This window comes from Eucalyptus grandis, chromosome 11 (assembly GCF_016545825.1).
Source record: "Eucalyptus grandis isolate ANBG69807.140 chromosome 11, ASM1654582v1, whole genome shotgun sequence".
Classification (NCBI taxonomy): Eukaryota; Viridiplantae; Streptophyta; class Magnoliopsida; order Myrtales; family Myrtaceae; genus Eucalyptus; species Eucalyptus grandis.
The window spans coordinates 48,289,027-48,313,814 of record NC_052622.1 but is presented as its reverse complement, the minus strand read 5'-3'; the positions used below and the strand labels follow the sequence as shown (position 1 = coordinate 48,313,814).

At 41.0% G+C, this 24,788-nt stretch overlaps 2 protein-coding genes across 2 annotated transcripts; both read right to left on the bottom strand.

Moving 5' to 3' along the window:
• Nucleotides 1-129: 129 nt before the first annotated feature.
• Nucleotides 130-2,924, bottom strand: LOC104426766 (hypothetical protein). Its single transcript, XM_010039916.3, has 2 exons — nt 1,973-2,924; nt 130-578 (listed from the first exon to the last, which is right to left on the bottom strand). Exons 1-2 carry the CDS (start codon nt 2,709-2,711, stop codon nt 472-474), a joined length of 846 nt encoding a protein of 281 aa, XP_010038218.2. The 5' UTR covers nt 2,712-2,924; the 3' UTR covers nt 130-471.
• Nucleotides 2,925-10,918: 7,994 nt separating this feature from the next.
• LOC104426764 (DExH-box ATP-dependent RNA helicase DExH8) lies at nt 10,919-23,029 on the bottom strand. Its single transcript, XM_010039918.3, has 14 exons — nt 22,723-23,029; nt 21,334-21,511; nt 20,424-20,597; nt 19,827-19,974; nt 17,103-17,417; nt 16,090-16,236; nt 15,837-16,017; nt 14,600-14,877; nt 14,387-14,506; nt 14,169-14,313; nt 13,796-14,067; nt 13,526-13,720; nt 11,715-12,251; nt 10,919-11,390 (listed from the first exon to the last, which is right to left on the bottom strand). Exons 1-14 carry the CDS (start codon nt 22,907-22,909, stop codon nt 11,178-11,180), a joined length of 3,090 nt encoding a protein of 1,029 aa, XP_010038220.2. The 5' UTR covers nt 22,910-23,029; the 3' UTR covers nt 10,919-11,177.
• Between the last annotated feature and the right edge of the window lie 1,759 nt (nt 23,030-24,788).

Here is a 24,788-nt window from a genome sequence, read left to right as displayed (position 1 = left end):
GGGTTGTGCTTTTTCTCAATTGGAAGAATTCCCTACGATTCGGGGGAGAGATTCCACAACACTAATAAATAAGTAATGCCTTGGCATACTGTACAGTCAAGGTGAAATTATCTATGCCTGCTCATTTGATAAGCAACAACACTCCATCTTCACTTGCTTAATGTACAAAATTGGCTTTTCTGTGACGAATATCGTTTACAACAAGACAATGCCGGGGTGTTTACCAGTTCTCTTACAGATAGAAATATTAAAAATAAATCACTCTGAAATCATGGTTGAAGAAACCCACACAGGTTTTCAGCGAGGAAAATGAGAAATTAAACTTGCATTGACTATTCTCTCATGTATGGTGTAACACCTCCAACGACACAATTTTCCAAACCAAAACCCCGTTTCATCTAAGAGCCAGTGAACTTACAAAAACTGACCGTCGGGCGTTGGAAAAAGGCGATCATTCAAAAGAGAGATTAGTCATCTGGAAGGTTCCACCATTCTAAACTCGTGCTTCTTCCTCCGGCATCTGTGATGAGCCTTCTGATCCGTGAACGAGTTCTCACCAACCATCTCCATTTTGGCCTCTGTATATGACACAAACGTACCAAAGCAAAGATAAGATTGGACAAGCCACTAGAATGAAAGAATTGCAGACATACAAAAGGAGGATTATTTGACTGAAAAAACCCTACTAACTTAAGACCCTGAAGATGATTTCTCAATCTCTCTCCACCAGCTGAACTGACCATGACTTTCTGGGGAAGAGACTTGAGAATAGGAGAAAAATTGACGACAAATCATATATCAGTTGGGAGAGAATGGATAAGTCCAACATGCAAAATATGCAGAGATTCTGTCATCACAAACGTCCAAAATAAATGTTTCACTTAGAAAGCAACAGATGAGGGCAAAAACAAGATTTGGCAATTCATAGCAAAGGAAATACTTCTTTTGAATTAAAGCATAAAAGGTTTTGCAAGTGATAGCACAGTCATGTACCCATTGTGATGGCAAGATATTAGCATCCAAAAAATAGATAAACAGGATATATGAGCAAAAGAAGTTCAAGTGAGCTATGACCGAAGCAGATTTGCTCTCAATCTCAAATCAAATGTCAAGGAATGAGATGCCTTCCATTTTCAACTCACTTAACATGTTGCTTAAGAACCAACTCAATAAAAATGTCCTTATGGTACAGGTAAGTATCCTTAATCTTCCACTATCAGAAGGGATTTCAGGGAAAAGAAGGGTTCAAGTTTCGTTACTCTCATGAACTATCGTCATATATGGGGATATCAGAAAAAGGATAGCGCTACCATGAGCAGCGCCATATAAATAGATGCTGCTAAGAAGTTGACTGCACCCAGTAATTGGAAACCATCAAGAGTAAGCAAGAGAAACTTGAATAGGCTCTAACATGTGACTCCTGGAAAAAGGGACACGTGAGCTTCATTTTGTTCACTCGGAAATCATGATGGAGTAGACGGAGACCATGAATAACTGCATCATACATAACCACTCCTTCCAGCATTTAAGACCATTCTATCATGTTGTCAACTGATAAATGGCGAAATGGTCAAGTTTCAAGCAATCTACACAACTTCAATCATAAAAACCAATGTGATGCATCATAAGTCAATCAAATGCAATTCCAAATCTGCTCGCGAACCAACAAAAGAAATTAGCCATTTCTATCCATGCAGCTAAGAGAATCATGCTAAAGAACCAATTTTATGGAAATGTCCCAACTAGTCAATTTCAGATTTTCCAAATAACACTGACTGAGCAACAAAATTTCACACTATCAAAAAATCTTATTTGCCTTCAAAAATAGGGAAAGAGAAAAAAAGAAACTTCTACTCTTCCAAATACCAATTTTAAAGCAGACAAAACATTAGGATTCAAGCAAACATGACAAAACTCAACAAAATCAACAAAGATCCAGAGAAAGCAAATGAAAGCCAAAAGTCAAATATACCTCCAAATTGGTGGCCCCAAAACAATGCCCTAACATCCTCATCCTCCTCATCCAGCTCATCTCCATAACCGAACTCTGCATCACCGCGATAGCCTGGCTCACTTCCGTATCCGGATTCGTTCCCCTGCACCACATCCCCAAGATTCCCAGCTTGCCCAAACCCTAAAACCAAATTCTCCCTCTCCCCACTCCCTCCCCCTCCACCATCCTTGTCCCTCCTCGGGCCACTGTTGATCCGCGCCTCGCTCACGTCCGACGCCCAATCCCCATTCCCGAACAGCTCCCCGCTCGAGTCCGTCCCCACCGCCATCGGGAAATCCGACGCCGCGGCGGACGCCCCGACGGAGCAGCACCGCCGCGTGCCGCTCCGGTCGCTGCTCCGCCCGGACACCGACCTCGACCCCCGCCGCCTCCGCTTCCTCGCGATCAGCTGGAGGCTCTCCCTCCTCCTCTGATACCCCACGTCGGCGACCGTCCTGCCGTCGTCCTCGAACAGGCTGAGCCTCGACATGTCGAGGGCGGCCTCGATCGAGAACGAGGTCACCCGATCGGCGAGGCAGGGCCGCTTGGAGTGAAACCCCCCGCCCCCGCCGCCGCCGCCGCCGTTGGAGGAGGAGTTGGGTATGTGGGGGTGGTCGGAGTCGAGGGCCTTGGGGTGGAAGGGCCTCCAGGAGTGGAGCTGGATGGCGCAGGAGTCGATGGAGTGACGGGAAGCTAGAGTCCTGCGGGAGGGCGACATCGGCAGAGCATCGGCAAACGATGGGGTTCCGGCTCAGCTGATCGGGCGTGAAGAAGACGGGAAGACGGATGGGTTTAGCTGAGAAAGTTTCGATCTTTACCGAGAAGAAGAAGAAGAAGAAGCTGATTGGTCTTGCTGGTGGCAGCTGATTTGTACAAGGCTCTCTGGATACGAAAAACAGCTGCGGATATATTTCCGAGAGATGCAGGGCCCCGGGCCCCGCGCCGCCCGCCCCCCCCCGGGGCGAGCTAAAATTGGGGAGATCGCGCGAGCATCTAGAAACTCGGAACGTCCAACGACAGTGTGACACGTGGACGTTGAGCACGCGGCACGGTACGGTTTTGATCCGTCGCCAAACCGAATCTCACGTTCGAACGAGGGCGAGGTCAGGCTAGAGCAATCGGAGTTTGGAGTAGGACCGCAACAGCCATTTTCTTATTACTCGATTTCGTCTCTCGACTTCGAACTTTGATCCAGCGTAAAATATAATCACTGAACTTTTATTTTGTAAAATATAATTCCTTGAATTTGCTTCGATAACTTCATTTTTGAATTTTTAATTTATCTAATGAATTTCTCAATTTTTTATTATATAAAAATATTTAAATATTTCCATATAGTCTCAGGATCAAATTGAACTTATACAAAAAGTTTAGAAAATATATTGGATCATTTAAAAGTTCGAGACGACATTATACATTAAGCTTAAATTCATTAACTATCTTAAAATAAATTAAAAGTTCATCGACACATTGCACATTAAATCGAAATTAAATAATCATTTATGTCATTTTCCATTCAATCTTGTTATCGGTTTTTTATTTTTTTTATTTTATTTTGCTATCTGATTATTTGTAATGCCGTGAGTTTAGATCAACTCAATTAGCTTATATAGAGGTTGACTTCATGGAACACCAAAATCCACACATGATACCAAACGAAAATCTAAGCCCCTTAACGTTTTTACGGTTCGATTCGCTTTCGGAACCGACTTTTTTAAGAAAGTCCTTTTAAACCATGGACCCGAACCTTCTTTTGGCTCACCCCTGGTTGGAATCACACAATGCTTTTATGTGAATGTACATTTTTGTAGGTTGTCGACTTCCATACAAATAGAGAAGCGTCTTGGGATTCATTTGGTAACATTTTTATTTATATAACATCCTCAATTTCGAGCAATGAAAATAGGACTACTAAGTTGGAACATTCATGGTGGGAATTGACTTCGAACAAGGGCACTATGCCTTTTTTCGAGCCTACATGCGAAGGCATTGTGCCATGCCATGTGCCCATGGGTGAGGCACCGTGCCCGGTCCCAAGCCAAGGCACTAGGGCCCCGTGCCTTGTCCTGTGCCTATGCACAAGGGCGCTATGCTTTGCATCAAGCCATGGATTGGCCGCTCGACTATGAGGGTTGGTCGTGGAATGGTCATGCACCACCATGAATCTAGGGACAATCATAAATCGATTCCGCACGTGCATATACCAATCACAGATGATTCTGCATGGACATGTATCAACCACGAACTATCATGAGTCGGTTCCATTGACCATGGATTGGCCACGAATCTACCGGTTTCACGAAATCATATGACAATTGAGGGTTAACCATGGATCGATTACAACCAGCCATGGATAAGCTAAGGCAAAGCCAAAGGTCGACCAGATCTGGCTTGGTTCTGTGCTTGCGCCAAGCACAAAACCGGTCAAGTTAGGCCAGGTGTCAATACGAGCCAGCCTAGGGTTCGATCTGCTAGGCCCCATGATGGTCAAGGCAAGACATGAAGCCGCCAGCACGACCCACTCGAGGGACACAAAATTGGTCAACTCCAATGGGATGGGCTACAACCAGCCTTATCCAAACACTAGATGGCCACGCACAAGTCCAAACGAGCCACCAACTTAGTCTTGCTCATTGGGATGAGTAGTATCAAACCTCATCCGCTCATAAACTAGTCACGATTCTCGGTTCGAATAGGACTGTCAATCATGGACAAATATGAGAAACTTCTATATGATGAGGGGGCGCTCCACTTTAGTTCTTTCTTATGTCGTTCTATTTTGTATGGTTTGCTCATGTGTTGGTTGATTCACGCCCAAGACACGAACATGGTCTCACTTGGTCTCGGACCGGTGTTAAGACATGACGAACTGAACCTCCCTTGGCATGGATCGATATTAAGGCATATTGATCCGAGTCTGGCTTGGTGGAGGGTTTGCATCTAGACGGGTTGGTTTGGGCCATGCGTCTTGAGTCATGCTCGGCATATTATGTAGTTGTGGTATCATAATACATGATAAGCACTTGTATGAGCATGCCCTCAAGCCTTATGTGTGTGGGTTAAAATGGAAGATAATAAATCAGCTTGTGCAACACATGATATATGATTATTAAATGAAAGAAGAAAACTGTTGTCAAATAGCACTAGTGGCAATATCTCGTTCGTGAAAACGTGATGCCCTAGTTGAGTTAGGATACCTAAGTTGAGCTCAGACACTTAAGCTAGCACCAAGATGCCTCGATTGAGTCGAGATGCCTAACTTGAAACTAGATACCTCAGTTGGGCCGAGATGTCTTAATTGAGCTAGGATGTATGTTAATATGCATGTCGGTATATTTATTGCCGTGTGACTTGGTATCTTCATGGATAAATCAAAGGTAAGCATGCATGGAAGTTATGTTGAAAGGACACATATATGTAGTCAAGGTGTGACAGTAATATTGCTATCAATCTACCTTTGATATTATAATACGAGTAATATACATATTAGATTTGATGACAAGACGTCATCTTAGTAGAGGATTAGTGATTTTTACTTACTGTGATTTGGACTCACACCTTATTTTTCAGACTTGTAAGCATGGAAGCCTCACATTAATTTTGGGAGCTATAGTCACACTAGAAGAGATAGGAATTCCCTTGGCCAATATGAATATATAAGGATGATGTAAAAAGGAGAAGCCCGAAAAAAGGGCTTGTAAAATATATTGATGTAACATAAAAAGTAGTGGGTTTGTAAAGTGTTTTTCTTGGTTGATTGTTATTGTTTACAAGTGCTTGATATATGTCCGCTTTTGTATGCTCGTAACAAAAGATAAAAGAAATGGGACAACGACGTGTCTGAGACGTCATAACAATAACCCCGTGACTTGGAGTCGGGTCATTACAATTTCTGAGAACAATTTCTCTTCAAAAATATTTTCTTTTCTATTTCTATTCTCTGAACAAGTTTCTAAGTTAAAGAAAGCGTTTGATAATTACACAAAATAACATATAGGAGAGCGGTGGGCTAAACTCAAACTCTAACAAGATTAATCTAGATAGTAGCAAATATATTTATTCTTCATCACAGTAGAATGTAACAGCGTAGTGTCACGGGCCAAATGAAGGCCAACCCATGAGGTTCCCAAGGGGTGATCGCGACTCATCCGTGGACCTCCTGCTCTCACTTGGATTCCCACCAAATCTTCTCCCCAAAGTTTCTAAGGGCGGGCGAAACCATCATTGAGTCATATTCTAGAAATCTATTCCGTTATTTATGTTGGTAGACAGTAGTTGACATTATGTTGGTAGTTGAGACGGTGCGATCTCGCTCGCCGGATGAAAAGTAGATCAATGGATGTAATCCGATGCCCTCAACTATAAAAAAGATGTCCTCCCTCATTTGTAATCATCTAATCATTTCAGCAATATAAAGCTCATTCCTTTCCAGAGCTCTTCTCTCTAAACTTTCTCTCTCTACGAAGCGAGCGGGTAAGCATTTGATCGAGCAAGGCTTGGCGCCGCGCGGTCATGATTCCAATCGCTCAGCCCGTGACAAGTGGTATCAAAGCAAAGGAGAGTTCCGTTTCGAGAGATAAAGGAGTGCCAATTGTTCGAAGGAATGTGAGCCAAGAAGCTTTCATGGATGGAGAGGCTGTATAAGTCAAGGAGACTCGCAGCAAAGTCAAGAAAAGAGATGCTTCGGTAGATGCCATAGCTATGTTCGATGAGAAGATCGGGAAGGTCCAGAGTGCCGTACTCAAGCTTATGGAAGGTTTTGACGATGTGTAAGACTGAATCATGGAGGTTGAGGGCTCGCTCTGTGAAGACTTCACGACCGACATCAACCAAGCTACAGCCCTGTTGCACAACAAGAACAAAGCTCTCGAAGCATCGATCAATGGTTTGAACGAGCGAGTCCAACTGATCGAGGAGGTAAGCACGTGTAGGGACGAGGTCGAAGCCATGAAGGCGGAGATCCAAGAGCTCAAGACCGAGCTCGCCCTATGCAAGCTTAGCATCACCAACATTGCGGTACCTACCCAAGCGGTATCCAAGATTGAGGTGCCGAAGCCGAAAGAGTTTAAAGGCGAATGATCCACCAAGGAGGTGGACAACTTCGTCTGGAGCATGGAGCAATACTTTGGCGTTGTTAACATACGACGAGTTGATCAAAGTACGAACCGCTTCAATGTTCCTTACTGATACGGCAATGCTTTGGTGGCGCAATAGGTGTGATGAGATTAGACGCGACAACGATCCCATGAGCACGTGGGATGACTTCGTGAGGGAGTTCCGCGATTAATTTTTCCTCGAGTTTGCTCAACAAGAAGCTCGTAGCAAGCTCCATCGCCTCGAGCAAAGAGGTGCGATCCGAGAGTACGTGAAGAAGTTCACGGCTCAAACTCCAAATTCGCAACCTAAGCGAAAAGGAGGCTCTCGAAGCGTTCATGGACGGATTGAAGCCATGGGCACTTCTTGAGCTCAAGAGATGGGACGTGAGTAGCTTGCGCGAGCACTAAGCATGGCCAAGTCGCTTGTCGACCTCACCAAGACCTCACCAAGGAGTCAACCAAGAGAGTGGAGGTCGGATCGACCCGAAGACAAAGGAAGAAACACTCCCCGAGGCACACTCAATCAATGCAACCGAGTCAAGACGTGGGGAGAAAGGTCTTCCAAGTTGTCCTTCCAAAGGGGTCAACCGCCGATAGATTACACGAGTAAGTTCGATCAACCCCCGCCCTCTCCTTGTTTCATTTGCAAAGGTCCGCACTAGACCCAAAAGTGCCCGAAGAAGGGTCGAATCAACGCCCTCCTTGCCATCAAGGAAGAGGAGGAGCCCAAAGAAGATAAGAGGTAGATCGGATTGGAGCTATGAGGATGATCAACTCGGTCCAAGCTCGATCGCCAACTAAAGAAGAAGGAATTACACCAAACACGGACATATTCTTCATGGAAGTCTAAGTGTGCGGCCGAACGCTTTACGCTTTGGTCGACACCGGTGCGTCGAACATGTTCATGTCAATCGAGGTAGCCAAAGCCTTGGGACTTCACGTGAAACCATCCGGGAAGTTATACAAGCCCATCAATTCGAGCGACTTCCATGTCGTAGGAGTAACTCCCGATGTGGATGTCAAGATTAGCGGATGGAAAGGCACAATGGCGTTCAAGGTAATCCCTCTTGACGATTATGATCTCATCCTTGGTATGCAATTTTTCCATAGTGTGGGAGCCATGATCGACATGAGAACCAAGTGCATGATGATCCTCGACTAAAAGTGCCCATCGATGATCCCTATGATCAAAGGGGTGGTCGACACCAAGACCATCGCGTCGATCCAATGGCTCGACAAGAGCTTGAAGGCCGTGATGTGCAAAAACAAGCTGTCCGAGGTGAAGCCGAAGGTAGAGTTGGATCCTACTCCAACGCACGTCATGCCGATTCAAGTGCTTTTCCCCGAGGTTGAGTGCTCATAGCATACCATGCCTAGGCCAAAGGTGGAGCCGCATGCCAAGTCCAAGTTCATCATCAAAGGTTGTGATCCTTCGTTCGTGAGCGTCCAAGCGAAGCAAAACAAGAACAAGAGAGCTCGTGCCAAAGCCTGTAAAGTTGCCCATCAAGCTGAGAGCGACGAGGATGTCGTTCGATTGAGTGGGGGAGAATGTCACGGGCCAAATGAAGGCCGATCCGTGAGGTTCCAAGGGGCGATCACGACTCACCCGTGGACCTCCTACTTTCACTCGGATTCCACTAAGTCTTCTCCCCAAAGTTTCCAAGGGCGGGCGAAATCGTCATTGAGTTATATTCTAGAAATCTTCTCCCCAAAGTTTCCAAGGGCGGGCGAAACCGTTAGTTTTCTATGTCGGTAGACGGTAGTTGACATTATGTCGATAGTTGAGGCGGTACGATCTCGCCTGCCGGATGAAAAGTAGATTAAGGATGTAATCTGAGGCCCTCAACTATAAAAAGGGGTATCATCCCTCATTTGTAATCATCTAATCCTTTCAACAATATAAAGCTCCTTCATTTCTAGAGCTCCTCTTTCTAAACTTTTTCTCTCTACGATCCGGGTAAGCGAGTGGGTAAGCGTTCGATCGAGCAAGGCTTGGGTAATCCAAATTTCTTTCTACGATCTAGGTAAGCGAGCGGGTAAGCGTTCGATCGAGCAAGACTGGGTGATCCAAAATTGCCCGAGTCGCCGTGCGGTCACGATCCCAATCGATCGGGCCGTGACAGTAGCAAGCACGACTCTACTAGATCAATAGAGCTAATTTCAGTCATAATTGACATTAACTCACATTTCTCTATAAGAAGATGAAGATGAAAATCTATCAGAGATTCGCCAAAGCAAGGAAGTGATTTCAATCAAATCATGTGCGAAAATTGTGAACCCTCAGCCATTTCTTGTGTGGATTGGCAAGGGTAACCCTTGCTAGGGCGACAAGGGCGTATCTGGGTGAGGGCAGCCCTCCCAGATTTACAAGTTAGCATATCTGCAATAAAATCTACAATTTTACTCACCTCGAAGTTGCACTCGTGTGTTGAAGCTTGATTCAATAATAGTTGTAAGAATAGTGTTGATCTCAATTAAGCCAAGGCTATGCTTGTGAAGAAGATATATTCTTTTAATTCGTCAATCGTGTAAAAATGAGCGTTAGGTTACGCCAAGTTTGTTTATCCAAAATGACATTGTTTCTCTATTTGTTAAGTAATTCTTTTTTAAAATTTGTTTTATTCCAAATTTATTCTCAATCTATTTCGAGGAATAGAAAAATTAATTGATGTAGACAAATAAATTTTTAGTTTTTCTATTCTAAGAAACAAATGAACAGAAATAAAGAAATAGACCAGTGACCAAATCTTTTGGTTAAACGAGTCCGCTTATTTCGCAAAAAATCATCATTTCTAAAAAATATTTTTTAAGAAGTCATTTTAAGGAAAATAACTTTATTTTCAAGTGTTTGGCTAAAACTTGAAAAAGTCTCAAAAATATATTTCATCTTTGGTAAAATCCAATAGGAAAAATATCAAAACATTTATTTTTAAATAATTTTTTTATATTCTTTTCTTTTTCTTTTTTCTTTTTCTTCTTGCTTGGCTAGTTGCCAACCATCGCCAACCACCATGACGGCTCAAAATATGGTGAGCTCAAAGCTTACCGATCTAGCGAGGCCTCTTACTATGATGAGGCTCAAACTCGCCAATCTGGCTAGGCTTCAAGCCTTATTGGCCTTGGATAAGCTCGAGCTTGCCTGTGGTTGGTTACTACCATCACAGTGGTTGGGCCAAGGAAGAAAGGAAAAAAAGAAGGAAAAAAAACCATGTAAATATAAAAAAATTAAAATTTTGATTTAAATAATAAAAATTAGATTTTTGTTTAAATATTTTCATTAAAACAAATATTTTTTAACCAAGGATATGAACCCAAGCGCCAACGACCTACACAAGGTCTTTGTGAAGCCAATCCTAAGGCTCAAGATCAAAACTACATCAAGGACCTAAGCACAACCTCTTCGAAGCATCAAGCATGAGAACTAGGGGTTCAGCCTGGCCTCAATGGACCTGAGCCCAACCACCAGTCTTGAACGTCAGGAACCAACTTTAAAGTTTACGTGCCTAAGTGTAGGATTTCAAATCCAAGCACCGACACCTAATCATATTTCAAACACCTAATCATATTTCAGAATATGTCTTCCACTTCTTTTAGAAAACAAAAAAATCATTTTCCTAAATTTAAACTTTGGTACGAAAACATTTTCCATTAACTCATTTTCTTAAGAAAACAAAATGCCCAAATATGAGAAAAATATTTTCCACAAAACAATTGATCCTTTAATGCAGTTTGAAAGCTGGGATCCAAAGTGGTAACGTCATTCATCCTCCTTGTTGTCTCAAGTCACTTCACATTCAACTGTCCATGGCAGCTTCTGCATCTAACATCCTGAACAAGACTCTCGTCAGAGTCGTTAGTTTTTGCTAAGGTCAATAAATGGTTCGAACTCAATGGACGGAACTAGAGAAGAATTCCCAAGGGCCCAGAATACCTAGACATGATTGTGATATTCAGGATAATTTGATTCGCACGACACACAATAAACATCTTGTCATCTAAAGTAACACGGCAAAACCTAAGGGCATTCAGTGAAGAACCTCACAAAGTTGAAATCCTTGAAACTACTAGTACAATCATCAAACTGAAACTTACTGAACATGCAGACACTTTTGAATCGCAGCTTGGAAATCATCCGATACGACATCAGCAGGAGGGTACATGCGAAAAACATACGAGATGGACTTGGATACCACCATCGGATTCTTGGAGGGTATACAATCTGACAATTTCCCAAAGCACTGCTCATCGAAAGGAAATGACCCACTGAGAAAGAAGAAGCTGCTCCTTCCCAGCTTCTCCACCTGGAACAATAATCACAAAGGCGTCAAAACAACATGGGGGCTTAGGATGGATAAATACAAAAGATGGTTTGAACGCACTATTATGAACTTTTAAAGCCGCTACTCAAAACTGAGCTGAAAAATTCATCAGTGTAACTACCGATTAGGAAAGAAAAACTCCAGAACAAAAATGAAAATCTAGATTACTGGCCATGCATGCAGTTGGTATGCTCTCTGCCATGCACATGCAATTGCCTCAGAATCGCAGATTCTTTACAAGACCCTATGATCAAGCAAACTGAGCAATGAGAAAACATGATACCATGTTCCAGTAGCAGTAATTACCCGCAGTTGTGAAAACCTAAGGTTATTCATGGTAAGAATAACCGGCACTTCATATAAAGCGTTGGCAAGTAACCGAATCGCCAAATACTCGAAGAAGTTCTTCACAAAACTTCTCTGTCCCTCCAAATTTTTTCCATACCCATAAATTTCAAAATCAGGGAACCACAAGATGCATTTTACTGACTTCCACAGAACTTGGCTCTCCGCAGATTTCCCTATGATGGTCTCGTATGGGTGATGGAGTCCCCACACAATCTTGACATCAGTCAATGACGGGTCGAATATGGAGGATTCAAGAAGAGATGTGGTGGCGACCATTCTTAAAGGATCATAATTGCGGGCAATGTTGGAAGTAAAATGAAAGTTGGTGTCGTCCAAGATGAGAATTTCCCCATCATCAGCTAAAGGAAATAACTGAATAAGTAATGTCGGGTCGGCATCACCATTTTCTGCAATGCATGAACTTGGCTTACTCACTGACGAAAATGATGTGCCCATATTATGAGAGAAAGAACATGAATCACCATTCCGACAACCCTGCAAGTCCAATTTCACAATCAATTAATGAATTGCTTGCATTTTGTATGGGAGAATAAAGTAGCAGTAGTGATGAAAGCAAGACTTAGGAGCATATGTGGAGAGTGTGGCATGATTTGGACATAATCAGCTACAGGTAAACTTGAGCAATCCTAATACCAGCTTCTCAATCTCTTGCTTCAGACAAGGAGTGACCAATTTAGGCTCAGAAGCCTCTAATCTCTTAGGAGGACTATAAGCAAGCAATCCCAATACCAGCTTTTGGAACTCTAGATCGTGACAAGGAGCAACCAATTTAAACTCAGAAGCCTCTAATCTCTTAGAAGGAACATACACAAAATCCAGAAATTTTATTTGCTTTTTTCATTTCAACTGCCATGAAGCATCAATAGAATCCATTTTATAAAGTACCCAATCAAGGTTGGTTTATTTTTGCAATAACTTCTGTTATTATTTTTAGTGCCGTAGCCTATAGTTGCTTAAAGCTGTGGCTTCAAAATGAGCATTAACAGAGCGTGTTCCTAAAGTGCTAAAGACCTTCAGACATAAAGTACTCAAAAGGAATGTTCCAGATCAGAGTGACTCCTTCAGAAGCTGCTGAAGAATGAACACCATTTGAAAGTTCCTACTGCACCGGGTTTAAAGTGCTTGGCAAGCATCCAAGAAGAACTGAAGCACCCTGACAAAACTAAAGCAGATGCCAAGCAGTGCTCTCAAGTGTGTAACAAGGTAAATTCTCTTACAAATTTCAAGAACCACAGAAGATGATGGAAAAGGTGTTATTCGTGGTCTTAGTTTGATTAATTTAATTATATAACTAGATAAGAAGAAACTAATTGAAGCATATTCCACTGAGCATGAATAACAAAGCAATGGAATCTGATATGCTGACAATTTAGCACAAGCAGATAAATTTACAATTACATATGGAGGGAGTTTATCACGCTATTGATCTAAACAACCATGCCTTTGAAAATGGGGACGAATCTCAAGTGTGTACCATATGCATTCTGTGAACAGAGTCTCATGAATTGCAGTAGCGCGAAAGTTAAATACATGATACAAAGCATGCCACCAACTTGTCAATGTTATCTACTGCTTTATTTGCTCCAGTCACCCGGTAAAGAATTTTTCAATCACATTCATGATAAATCATAACATATTACCGAACATTCACTTGGTAATTGGGTACAAAACTTGAGAATGGAAATTTATATGCAGTTAAAACGTGCATGCTACATACGGTGAAATTAAAGTCAGAGTGAAGTATGAACCTGTAAAGAGAAGAAGAATTTGCACATGGGTTGTTTTGCTTGATAGGAATGAGAAAATGAGCAATTACTGCCCCTATTGCAAGATCCCTTAAGAAAATAGACACATAATTCACCCTCGTTGTTAACAGAGAAACCACTCTCAGTAGAACCCTTGGGCTGATCACCATGTGCCACTCCAGAGTAAAGAGCTCTTATCTAAAATTGCAGACAAAGAAGACTTATAACTCCATAGGTATCTGCAAAAGGAGGACATAAAGTATGATATTGTACCTCTTTGACAACAGCTGTCAATTTGTCAGCCACAGTTGTTGTCTGGAAGTCATTTGGGGCAACAAAGGGCACAGCAACACATTTCCTGCTGTTGGCAGAAGAATTAAGTTGATCATCATCTAAGCCAGCTGCATCTTCATCTTCATTTGGCGGTGGACACTCAAGAAGGCACTTGTGTTGGAACTCGTAAGGATAGTTATAAGAAGGAAAAGAATCAGATGCACCGAGGAAGTTGGGCCGAAACTGATGCAATGAACTCAGGACATCTTCATCTGAGGAAAAGCAAATTGAAAATCAAAAGGGAAACTAATGGAAGAAAGAAAGGGAAAGAGAGGTGACAAGAGAGAACTAAAGGACAAAGTTGCGGCTTTACATATTTCAGCGACATGATTAAGTGATGACTGCACAAGATTATGAAAGAAGCACCATTCTTCTTCATTCTTCAGCACCATCTTCTCTGTAGCTTTCGTGTCATCAATTTGTAGAACTTGATTCAAATGCTTAACGCGATACTCGTCCTTCAAAGGAAAACAACACATAGATATGAGAATGAATACCAGAATGATCTTCAAGAATAAATGATGACAATACCTTGAAAATGCGCTGCCAAAACTTAAAGGCACACAAGTTCGCCATTAACATCGCCTCCTTTTGACCAATTGGGGGTTTGTTAGTATCTCCACTAAAGTAGCAATTTATGTACCGTCTGAACTGAAAAGAAAGGGGGAATAGCCAATAAGAGTAATGTTTTTTTCCTGTTGATGGATCTGGAATAGAAATTTGCATTTGCTTGATGGGAAGTACCAAATTTTCCTGCCCAAAAGGATGCACAATGGGTAGAGGTTGCGTGTCCATCAATACACCAAGAAGAATGCCCTCGTGTAACAATCCAACTTCGCCAAACTTGATTATGAACAGAGATGCATCAAAAGACAGAGAGAAACAGGCAAACAGACGCCCGTAGAATGTTGGCTCAAACCTCCCTCTAGGAGATGTCTTTAACGCGCCCATAAGAACTAGCAAATCTAATGCATCTTGAACAACATCAGGATCAGGAGGGTCTAAAGCCTTCTGCAACAATACTAACATTTATTTTTCATGGATTAGCATTTCTTTTAGTCAATATACTGAATATTTGAATGCAGAAAATCAGAGAATGATAAAAGCATAATCACTGAAATGTGTCGCAAAGTTCTAAAAGTTCCAGAATAGATGCGAGTTCCCTTTTAAGATCATTCAATGTCAATTACAATCAGATAATGATAAATGCAGTGCGATGCATTAGTAATATAGCTTCAGAATAATTTCTGAATGAAGTTTCCAGTAGTCCTAGCCAACACAAAAAGGAAAAGATCCAAAGACAATACTTCTTAATTTAGATCAAGACTCATAATCCCCCTTTCGGTGTCTTTCTAAATAGCTTTAAAACAGCATGCCTTGCCATTTATATACATGAAGGTGTGTAAGGTACCTATTTCTTGGTAAGTCATTTGAAGGGTGACCAAAGGACAGATAAATTCCTTAACGCTTTGTGAATATTGAAAATCAGATGTCTCGCGGTGGTTCCTTGAGCTGAAGTTTAGTTGCTTAGGGTTCCAATATGGAGGGAAGTTGATTGAACAAGAAAAAGTATTGGCAAAAGTAGAATGCCATGACTAATGTACTTGATCTTAAAAATGCAACACAGATTGGCAACAGATGCTGCATGGGCAAGTCCATTGGCACAAAACAGAGGTCTCATCAGTTTTGGATTTAAGTGGCAGCAGAAGGGAGGCCCCTAATGCTCTAGAAAGGTAAGGCTATGCTAAAAGAGGGAGAAAAGACGAGGACTCTCTGGTTTTGATTTTGCCCTCTTTCCTATACTTGTTTATTTCCCATTCTTTTGCATGATTTTTGATGCATAGGTTGGAGACCCATTATGCACTTCCAGTTCTAAGAGAAGATGGACACATCTGGCTAGAAATGTTGGTGTTAAAAGTGAAACAGGAAAAGAGCAAATGACAACAGAACCCCTACTGTTTTATAGACAGAAGGAACATACCTCTGGGATCATTAATGGCCCTTGATTCAGCGCAACAGATTAGAAGTACTTGGTGTCGCAGTGATAACCTCAGTATAGTTGGACATTCATGATCCTCTAGATTACTGTAAAATGAACCTGTTACCAATCTATAAATCTCTCCATCACAGGTCCGACCTGTTCTTCCTCTCCGTTGTTCAGCCTGCATATAGCTTTGAATTTCATGAACTTCACATAGAAACTGAGACTAAAGTTGCCAAGCTTTATATTATACCTGAGATTTGGATACCCACATGAGCTCTGAGTGTTCCCTTTTCCTATTACCATCCCAGTAAACTTGTAATGACCGACATGAATCAATTATAAAAGCTACTTTTGGAATTGTCACTGATGACTCTGCGATGTTTGTAGCTAATATAATCTGGTCAAAATGAACTTTCAAAGTCAAAAGGAACTCAAAATATATCCAACTAAATCATAAATCTATATTATTAAGGGAAAAGTTGTATTTGTCTCCCTTATTTGGCATTCCAACATAACCCTTGCTACTAACCACGCTCATTTCATCAAGTAACCACCCATTTTATACATGTCTGATAACTATCCGCTATCACCATATCCACCCCACTGGATAATCACCCAATTCCTCTCAATATTTTTTTTTCTTTGCTCATAACCTCCTACTGTTGTGCACGCACTTAAACACTAACAATGGCATAAGAAAAAGTACAGTCCCACAGCAAATACTATAATGGTCTCAGACTAAATTCACATTTATACGTACACGTAAGTCCATAACCGTTCCTAACAAAAGCAAAGACAAACTAATCCAGTGCCTTCATGAAGAACGCAATTTGAGGAGAAGCACATGGAGAAAGATGCCTAAAAGATCTGCACCTATGCAATGATACAAGTAGGGTATGCAAGATCCTTGGCTTCACTGTTCTGCATCAGTTCATTAATATATATGCTGCCTAAGACTCCCGAGTCAATATAAGCAACGTTTTCACCAAAAATCTATTGATACAGTTTTCCATTGTGATAGCTTTTTGAAAGAACACAGTTACCATGCTTTATTGCTTTCTTGAATGCTTCTGCAAATAAACAACATCTAACCCTAAAAAGAAAGAAGAAGAGACTGGATAATATGATGCCTTTAAAGGGAGAACATTAATTTTGATATAGTTACCTATATTCTGATCATGTAAGAAGCAAATATGCAAATCAAGAGAACTCCAATGCTGTAACATGAGAATTTTATTTGAGCTTCCCAAAAGTGCGTCTTACCTTACGGTGGGACTTCCAGATCTTCATAGCCAGCAAAGCTTGTTCTGTGTCTATACTACTATGCAAAATATGAACTTTGAACAATGAACCTAAGGACTTCAAAAGGCGCCATTGCTCCTCCAATGAACGGTACGTTGGCAGAAAAATTAATATGCTCTTTTCAATGTCAGGCTCATTTTCATGGATATGCATTACCAAATCATGAATGAGTTTGTGAACTTCAGGTTTGATATTTGCATCAGCTGTTGAAGGGCTTTCCCCATTGCAATATGTCACTGGCGATGACTCCGAACTAATTCCAAGCAATTTGGTTACCTGTTCAGCAAAATCTAATAAATACAGCATGCCTCTCAAGCTACATTTGGAAAACCTTGAAGATACTTATCTCTTTATGAGAAACATAATACTTAAACCTTTCTATAGAGAGAAAAAAAAACTGTCAGGAATTATCATGCCTCCTAGGGTCACCCTTGGTTCTATCATCATTTGGTATTTACCATCCTTATTGCAATTGGCAGACATATTTGCAGGGCCCCTTGCTCATAATGCCTTTACTCATTTTAGATACAAACTCGGCCTTTGGCTTATCTCAATGACTACTTTAACGGGAAGTATTGATCCACACATTCAATCTCAGGCTAGGGCCAAGCCAAATTAGGAAGATTCAATGACAACCGCTCAAGAGAGATTTGATGCTCAGTTGTTTTTATTTTTATTGGATTCTGTAGTTAAGTTGTTTCACTTGTCTTTTAGATTTTGTTTATTAAAAGAATCATGGGACTGTTATTTCGCTTGTATACATATGAACCTCTACCAATGAAATGGCATCAAAAGGGAATTTGCATATGCTCTTTTGTTTTCATTTGTCTTTAATAACTCTCCCATCATGCACCATCGAGATTCCACCAATCACTGCTACAATGATGATTTCTCCTATGTTGCCCACTTTAGTAATTGCAGCCCAGGCTTAATCACGGTCCACATCCCCATCTCAATTGAAACCACAACCTCAGTACTAACTCCAAAATCATCTCTATTGAAATGTTATTCCATATCACTTGACAATAGGTCCCAAATGCCCTTTATATTCATGTGGTCTCCTTCCACCTAATAGCTTAAGTTTCAAGATCGAACTTTCTAACACGTATCCCTTTTGTGAATGTGCGTGCTCTCTATATTCATATAGTCTTCCTCCACCTATCAAACTTAAGCTTTAGTTGGACTTTCTAACAATCTCCCTGCATATCCCCATCCAAATCACAATTCTCTACGTAGGCCATCCAATGATTGTTCCGAACCATTGAAGCAAGTCCATGAACAGTTAGTCGTGGCAATATTTGACCATAGCACCACTTCGTCACCCTTTCCAGATTTCCCCCAGACTGAGCTACTCAGCTCACCTGTCTAGAGTTCATTGCAGATCTTCGTCAAGGGGTAGTCACTTCCATTGCTGTCATTACTAGACATGGCTCTGCTCTCCAAGGATGTTGTCAACTCTAATACCAACCGATGTAGTAGAAATGGGATAAATGCGGAGAAATCAATCCGCAGAATATGCCCAAGGTGCAACACTCTCACAGACACAAATTCAAGGAAAAGTCTCTCATAATTCTTTCATTAGTTTATTAAAAAAAAAAAAAAAAAGCTGCTTTGCATCAAAATACAAGTGCATATTTATAGGCATACTAAAATAGAGAAAAGAAAATACATAAATAACTTAAGAAGTTAATTGATAATTATTTCCTTATTTCAACTAAGAAGTTAATTGATAATTAGAAAACTATCAGCCATTAGGGTAATAAACGGCACCAAATATTGATGTTATCTTGATGGACCCCACTTAATGGTTTCAAGGGTCAAAGATGAACTCTGTGAGTATTATTTGACACTTACAATTAGAAGTTAGAACACTCACAGCTGCAAAATCAGCCGTGGGTTGCTTCTTGAAAATGTGCTTTTAAATCGTTTCAACTTCTACTTGCTCAACTTTTAGAAGTCTGCCTGTTGTGACTTTCTGAAAGCAGGAGCAAGAACTCCCATATTGCCCCATAGGTATTATGCTTCACTGGTGAGACTGCCATAGGAACTATTTACTACTAAGGCCAACATAAACATTTGTTCTTATATCTATTTGTTCACTATTAGACAATGCTATCAGTTAGTAATCCATACAGCAAGTAATGAGAAATGAAATTTGGAACCAGGGTGAAATGCCAAAAGTTTAAGGATCCCAGCAAAGTCAATAACTCTTCAAGCATTTGATAAGTGCAAAAACATGGGTGGCTCAAATAAATGAAGAGGCAATAGGAGATTCCAGTCTTATTTTACTACATGTTTCAAGGACTAAGTTCGGTTCAGGATCTGTCTGTTTTGACTTCTTAAGCTACTTATGACTTTATGGCAAATATAAATATATATATGGCTTTCCCATCAAATATCAATATTATATTAAAAATCATGAAAAAAAGTCTACATGTCTTTAAATGCCTCAGATTGCCAATAATTGTATGCTTTGGAAAATTAAAGGTGTTATCTATCAAATAAAAGTCAAATCTATATACTAAAAGCACAAGGAAAATTCTATAGTTAATAAGCAAAAAATTATGCCAACACGCCTTGAAATTCCATGCAAAACAAGAATGCCAAATGATCAACCATTGAGCAGGTACTCTTTAAAAAAATGCTGCACATATAGGCCTATAGGGCAAATAACCGAGCTTTTACCTGCTCAAGATACAACACTCTTTTTTGATAAATCGTTTGCTGGTTGGAGTTAGGAATGGCAAGCACCTCTACTCTTTCATCCCTAGCAATATCTCCAAAGTAGTCCCTGTATCTTGCAATATCAGCTGTTGCAGACATCAATACCACCCTGTAAAATATCAAACAGGAACTAAGTTTTAAGGCCACAAAGCAACCACTATGCATGAAACATCTAATAAAAGATATGGTTTATGTATACATCAAATCAAAGATACAGTTTTCTGTATACATTGCAAGTGCAATTTATTCTTTCCACTTGATTATTCAATCAAATGTATCCACATTCTATTTGAACTACTATCTGATACAAACTTGTTACTGATAAACCGCCCGTTGACATTCTTGTTTTCACAAAAGATGCAGAGTATTCAAAATCCAGAAGATAAGAAAAATGATTTCATAACCGCAAACTCGCCCAAGTATCACCTGCAGTGATTATTTGAGAAAGCTACTTGGAAAAGCTTCTATCATGCCATTTCTTTGTGTTGACTGAGCCATTAACTTCGAATGACATCAAATACAAGGAAATGCACAGAAATGCCCAAAAAAAAAAATGACCTGAGGTTCTTGTTCTTCAGGAGAAACTGCTTCACGCAGACAAGAAGGAGATCAGACTCTATAGATCTCTCATGCACTTCATCTAGTATGATAGCCTTGTAAGCAAGCGCATTCACGCCCTTCTCACGAATCTCCTCTAACAAAACTCCTGCAGTTTTGAAAGCAATCTTTGAACTGCAAAAGAAGGCAGATAGAAAGGTATAAGGACTTTAGTTTAAGATAGACACAACACAAATGGCTAAGGCATTTCCAAATAGTGAATCAATGTAAAATTTGCATGAGCCAATGAAAAAAAGAATTCAGACCCTACAACTACTTTACATGCGACAGCTTGACAAAAACATAGTACATTCCGCATGCTGTAACTATTTATCGGTTGTGTGGATGTTGAAGTTGCCATGCTCATGGACATTTTCTCCCTACTTAAGATGATTTTAGAAACTCTTCAAACTATAACATATAGACCGGTAAAAGAGTTCATATTTCTGTAATGGTCTAGCTGAATATGTTGGACCAATCTAACTTAAAGGACTGTCAACCTGCATTATTAACTACTTTAGTAGAGCGGAAAATAATACCTATCTGCTAATAAGTTCACTTTAAATTAGCTCAAAAGTAACGGAGGACAAATAAAGAAGGCCACTATTTTATTTTATTTTGGTAAAAAGAAGGCCACTATTCAAACCTGCTGAAGGAAATAAAGGACAGTAGAAATTTGAACGATATATGACTATTGGTAGTGCCACCAACAGCTACAGAAGCCCAACAGAAAGACAGCTATCAAGCATCATGGACCATCTAAGTCTTGCTATTAAGGAAATGGTGAAAATATACATGTTTCTTTCTTTTAATTTTTTCCTGCACGTTTTTTTTTTTTTTTTTGGGAGGGGGGGTGGCTTTGCATCGCTACCTGGATGATATATTCTTCAAATGACCAATGTGATATCCAACTTCTCCTCCCAACTCACAATTACGGGCTTTTGCAACCATTTTTGCCACAGCTACAACTGCAAACCTGCGAGGTTGTGTACATACTACGGGAGAGATGTTTTTCTCTAGCAGAAACTGGGGCACTTGAGAGCTCTTCCCTGAATATTTAGAATATACAATCAGATCGAACCCAAGCAGCAAACTGTGGAGGACTAACAAAAGCAGGTCATAGCATCAATCAGATGGAGGGAAGTAGATAACACAGGCTCCAATGAAATTTGATTGCCAATCCACATTTGTAACTTCAGGCCAAGTACAAATATAATCATCCCAGCATTGGACTACGTAGGTAATTGGTTTACAAACAGCATTCAGCCAATAAAAACAATTAATAATACAGATCTCAAAATCCCCATCTTCAATTTTGATCGAAAGCTTCCTTTAAATTGAAGGAAAATCACTTATACGGCTAGAAAAACCAAACTATATGAATCCTAAATAATCTCTTTCAGTCCTCTTAAAAGCTAGATCACGAAAGACTCTATCCAGCTTTAGTATAACACAAAGAATAGCAATGATGATAATAATAAGAATAATAGCAGTAGCAATTATATTATTAAGAATAAGAATAAACTATTCACTTCCTGGCATCAAGCCAAATCCCCATATTCCAGATGTGGCTTAAGAAGATGGCAAAAATTTACATTTGCCGGGGCTTCCTTCTCCTATAAGTTTTTAGCAAACGGAATCAGTGCATACAAAAATGAACAATATACATGGTCTACAAGGTTACCGGCTAAAATGAGCTAATATCTTTTCCCAATTTCCATTCGATAATCAAATTAACGAGATTAAGAATTCTTTAGACAGACTTTCCATTCGTCAGCACCGTTGCAGAGATCAACTAAGATACTAAGTACAAAATTTTCATTCATTTTAACAAAACAACAACGCCGGCGCAATCACATTCCCACAGTTTTGTGAGCGACACTAAAGTGACCTCTTCATCATTCACGAAGTTTCAGGTTTATTCGGTTTAGCTTCCGAAGCAGCAAAACACCACGAAACACGAGCGCAGAGTCCACGAGCTACCGACGAAAGCGGAGGCGACGCGCTGGACGATCGCGAACCAAAAGACTAGCGAGAGAATGAAGGAACCGCACGCGCTCGATTCGCAGCACACGAGCTCGAAAGCTTCCAAAAGGAGCAATGAACCACTCCTTCGCCTAAAACCTCCCGATAACGACCCCGATCATCCAGAATCCCGGCGCCGAATCCGGCGTCTCGGCCCATCGCTCCCGCCTCAAAACTCGACGCGACCAAAGCGCAATGCAGCAGACCACTCAACAGAGAGAGAAAGGAAAGTTACCGCATCCGGTTTCGCCGACGATGAGGGTGACGCGATTCTCGAGGATCTTCTCGACGATCTTCTCGCGGAGGGCCGCGATGGGGAGGGGAGGGAACCCGGAGGAGGAGGACGAGGACGAGGAAGCAGGAGGAAACGGAGACGAATACGAGGAGCTACACGACGGCGTCGGAGAAGACGGCCTCGCCATTGTCGACCTCCCGATCGCTGGAGGAATCGCGCTCGCGGTCGCTGCTAGCGAGAGTGGAAATGAAGTGGGGAAGCGAGCGAAGCGTCGCTCGTCTTCGTCTTCTTCTTCCTCCTTTTACGACAAAAGTTTCTAAAGGACGAAGGAAGGAAGGAAGAGGAGGTCACTCACTCCCGCGCAGTCGCGGATCCCCTGCTCGGCGTCGTATTGGGAACTACACGCGTCGGCCCGGGGATGGGTCCTGCGGTGGACCTTTGCCCTTTGACTTGGACTGTCGTCGGTTGACTAGCTGGGGGGAGGGGGCGTACGATGGTCGCGGGAGCAGGCGATCCAGGGCCCGGTCACCTTCCAACCCAAGGTTCGTAAAGGGGGAAGGTGGGCCCCGATGTTATATTCTTTCTCCGGGGACGTGGAAAGAAATCGATCGTGATTAAGACTCGAGAAAGACTTCTTCACTTTATTGGAACGAATTTAAGCCTCTTATCCCTCTTCTGCTCTCTATTGCAATAATCAGCTCTTAATTTTGGGGGAAACCGATTATGGTCTGAAAAAATTAGGAAAAGGCTTGATTGTTTGAATTAGGGTTTATATATGGGGTAAAAAATGCAAAAGACGTATGGGATATTAATGCTAACTGAGCATGGCGATGAATCACACTGGTCAATGAAATTGATAAAATATTGCCATGTCGAATTTTTGGCATCCAAATTGGAGTTAACACTAAAGTGATCTTTTTTTTTTTTCACAAGTAGCACTTAAGTGATAAAAAATATCAAAGTGAACATTGTACGAAAGTTATGGTATTTGTAATGTCTTTTTCCTATAAGAAGTAAAAAATAAAAAAAATACTTCCATCCAGCCAAAGATCACTTAAATCAAGCAAAAAAAATGTATAAGTTTCATCTTGGTACTTTCATAAATTTTTCATAAAATACAGCAGATATTAAATCCCATTAAATTCGGCTTATATGTATGGAGGATTATGCCAAAATATGTTATGGATAAAATATACAGATGCTACTATGGACCTATGTTGAAAAAAGTAGCCCTAGACAACGTCACAATATGATGTGAATGGAATTTAGCCAATACCGATCCTGGAAAATTTTTGTCTCTGTCAAAGCATAACATCGTCCAACGGCAGCGTCACAGTGATATTTGGGCAAGATATAGTGTCCAATAGACTGGGTTAAGAAAATTGTGGAAGTAAAGGAACTTGATTAGATAAATTAAAAGTGCGATCGAATATTGGATACAGGAAAGAGATCATTGGAAACAATGAAGGATTGAATTTTAGGGACGGGAATTCCAAATTAATGTATGACATCCCATTCCCAATTTCAATCCAAGGTGACTCATTCCACCTTCCACATAACTGTATGAAATAAATTATACATAGCAAAACTTGAAAGAACTTTGCCCTTGGGTTATGCTCATGACAGAATTTATACGAGGACATGAAGAAACGAATCGAAACAGTAGCGGAGTTGGGACGGATTCCAGATGACATTCGCAAGCAACACAAAGGATTTCTTGAATGGGACACTGTCTTGAGCCGGAGAGATCATCAAACAATTCTTCAAGTACCATGCATCTACTTTAAAAGATTAACGTTCTAATCTTTCGGCAACATCAATAACATGCTTCTCCTGATTCTTCAGATAGTGATCGATGGGAGGGATCCCATGGCAGTGGACAGTGAAGAACAGCCTCTACCAACTCTGGTGTACTTGGCCAGAGAAAAGAGACCACAACACAACCACCATTTCAAAGCAGGAGCTATGAATGCTCTGTAATTCTCAACATACTGTACTCATACACATGATTCACTCAAAGCCCTCATTTTTCATCACCAAGAAAAGTGAAGAACATCAACTTCCAC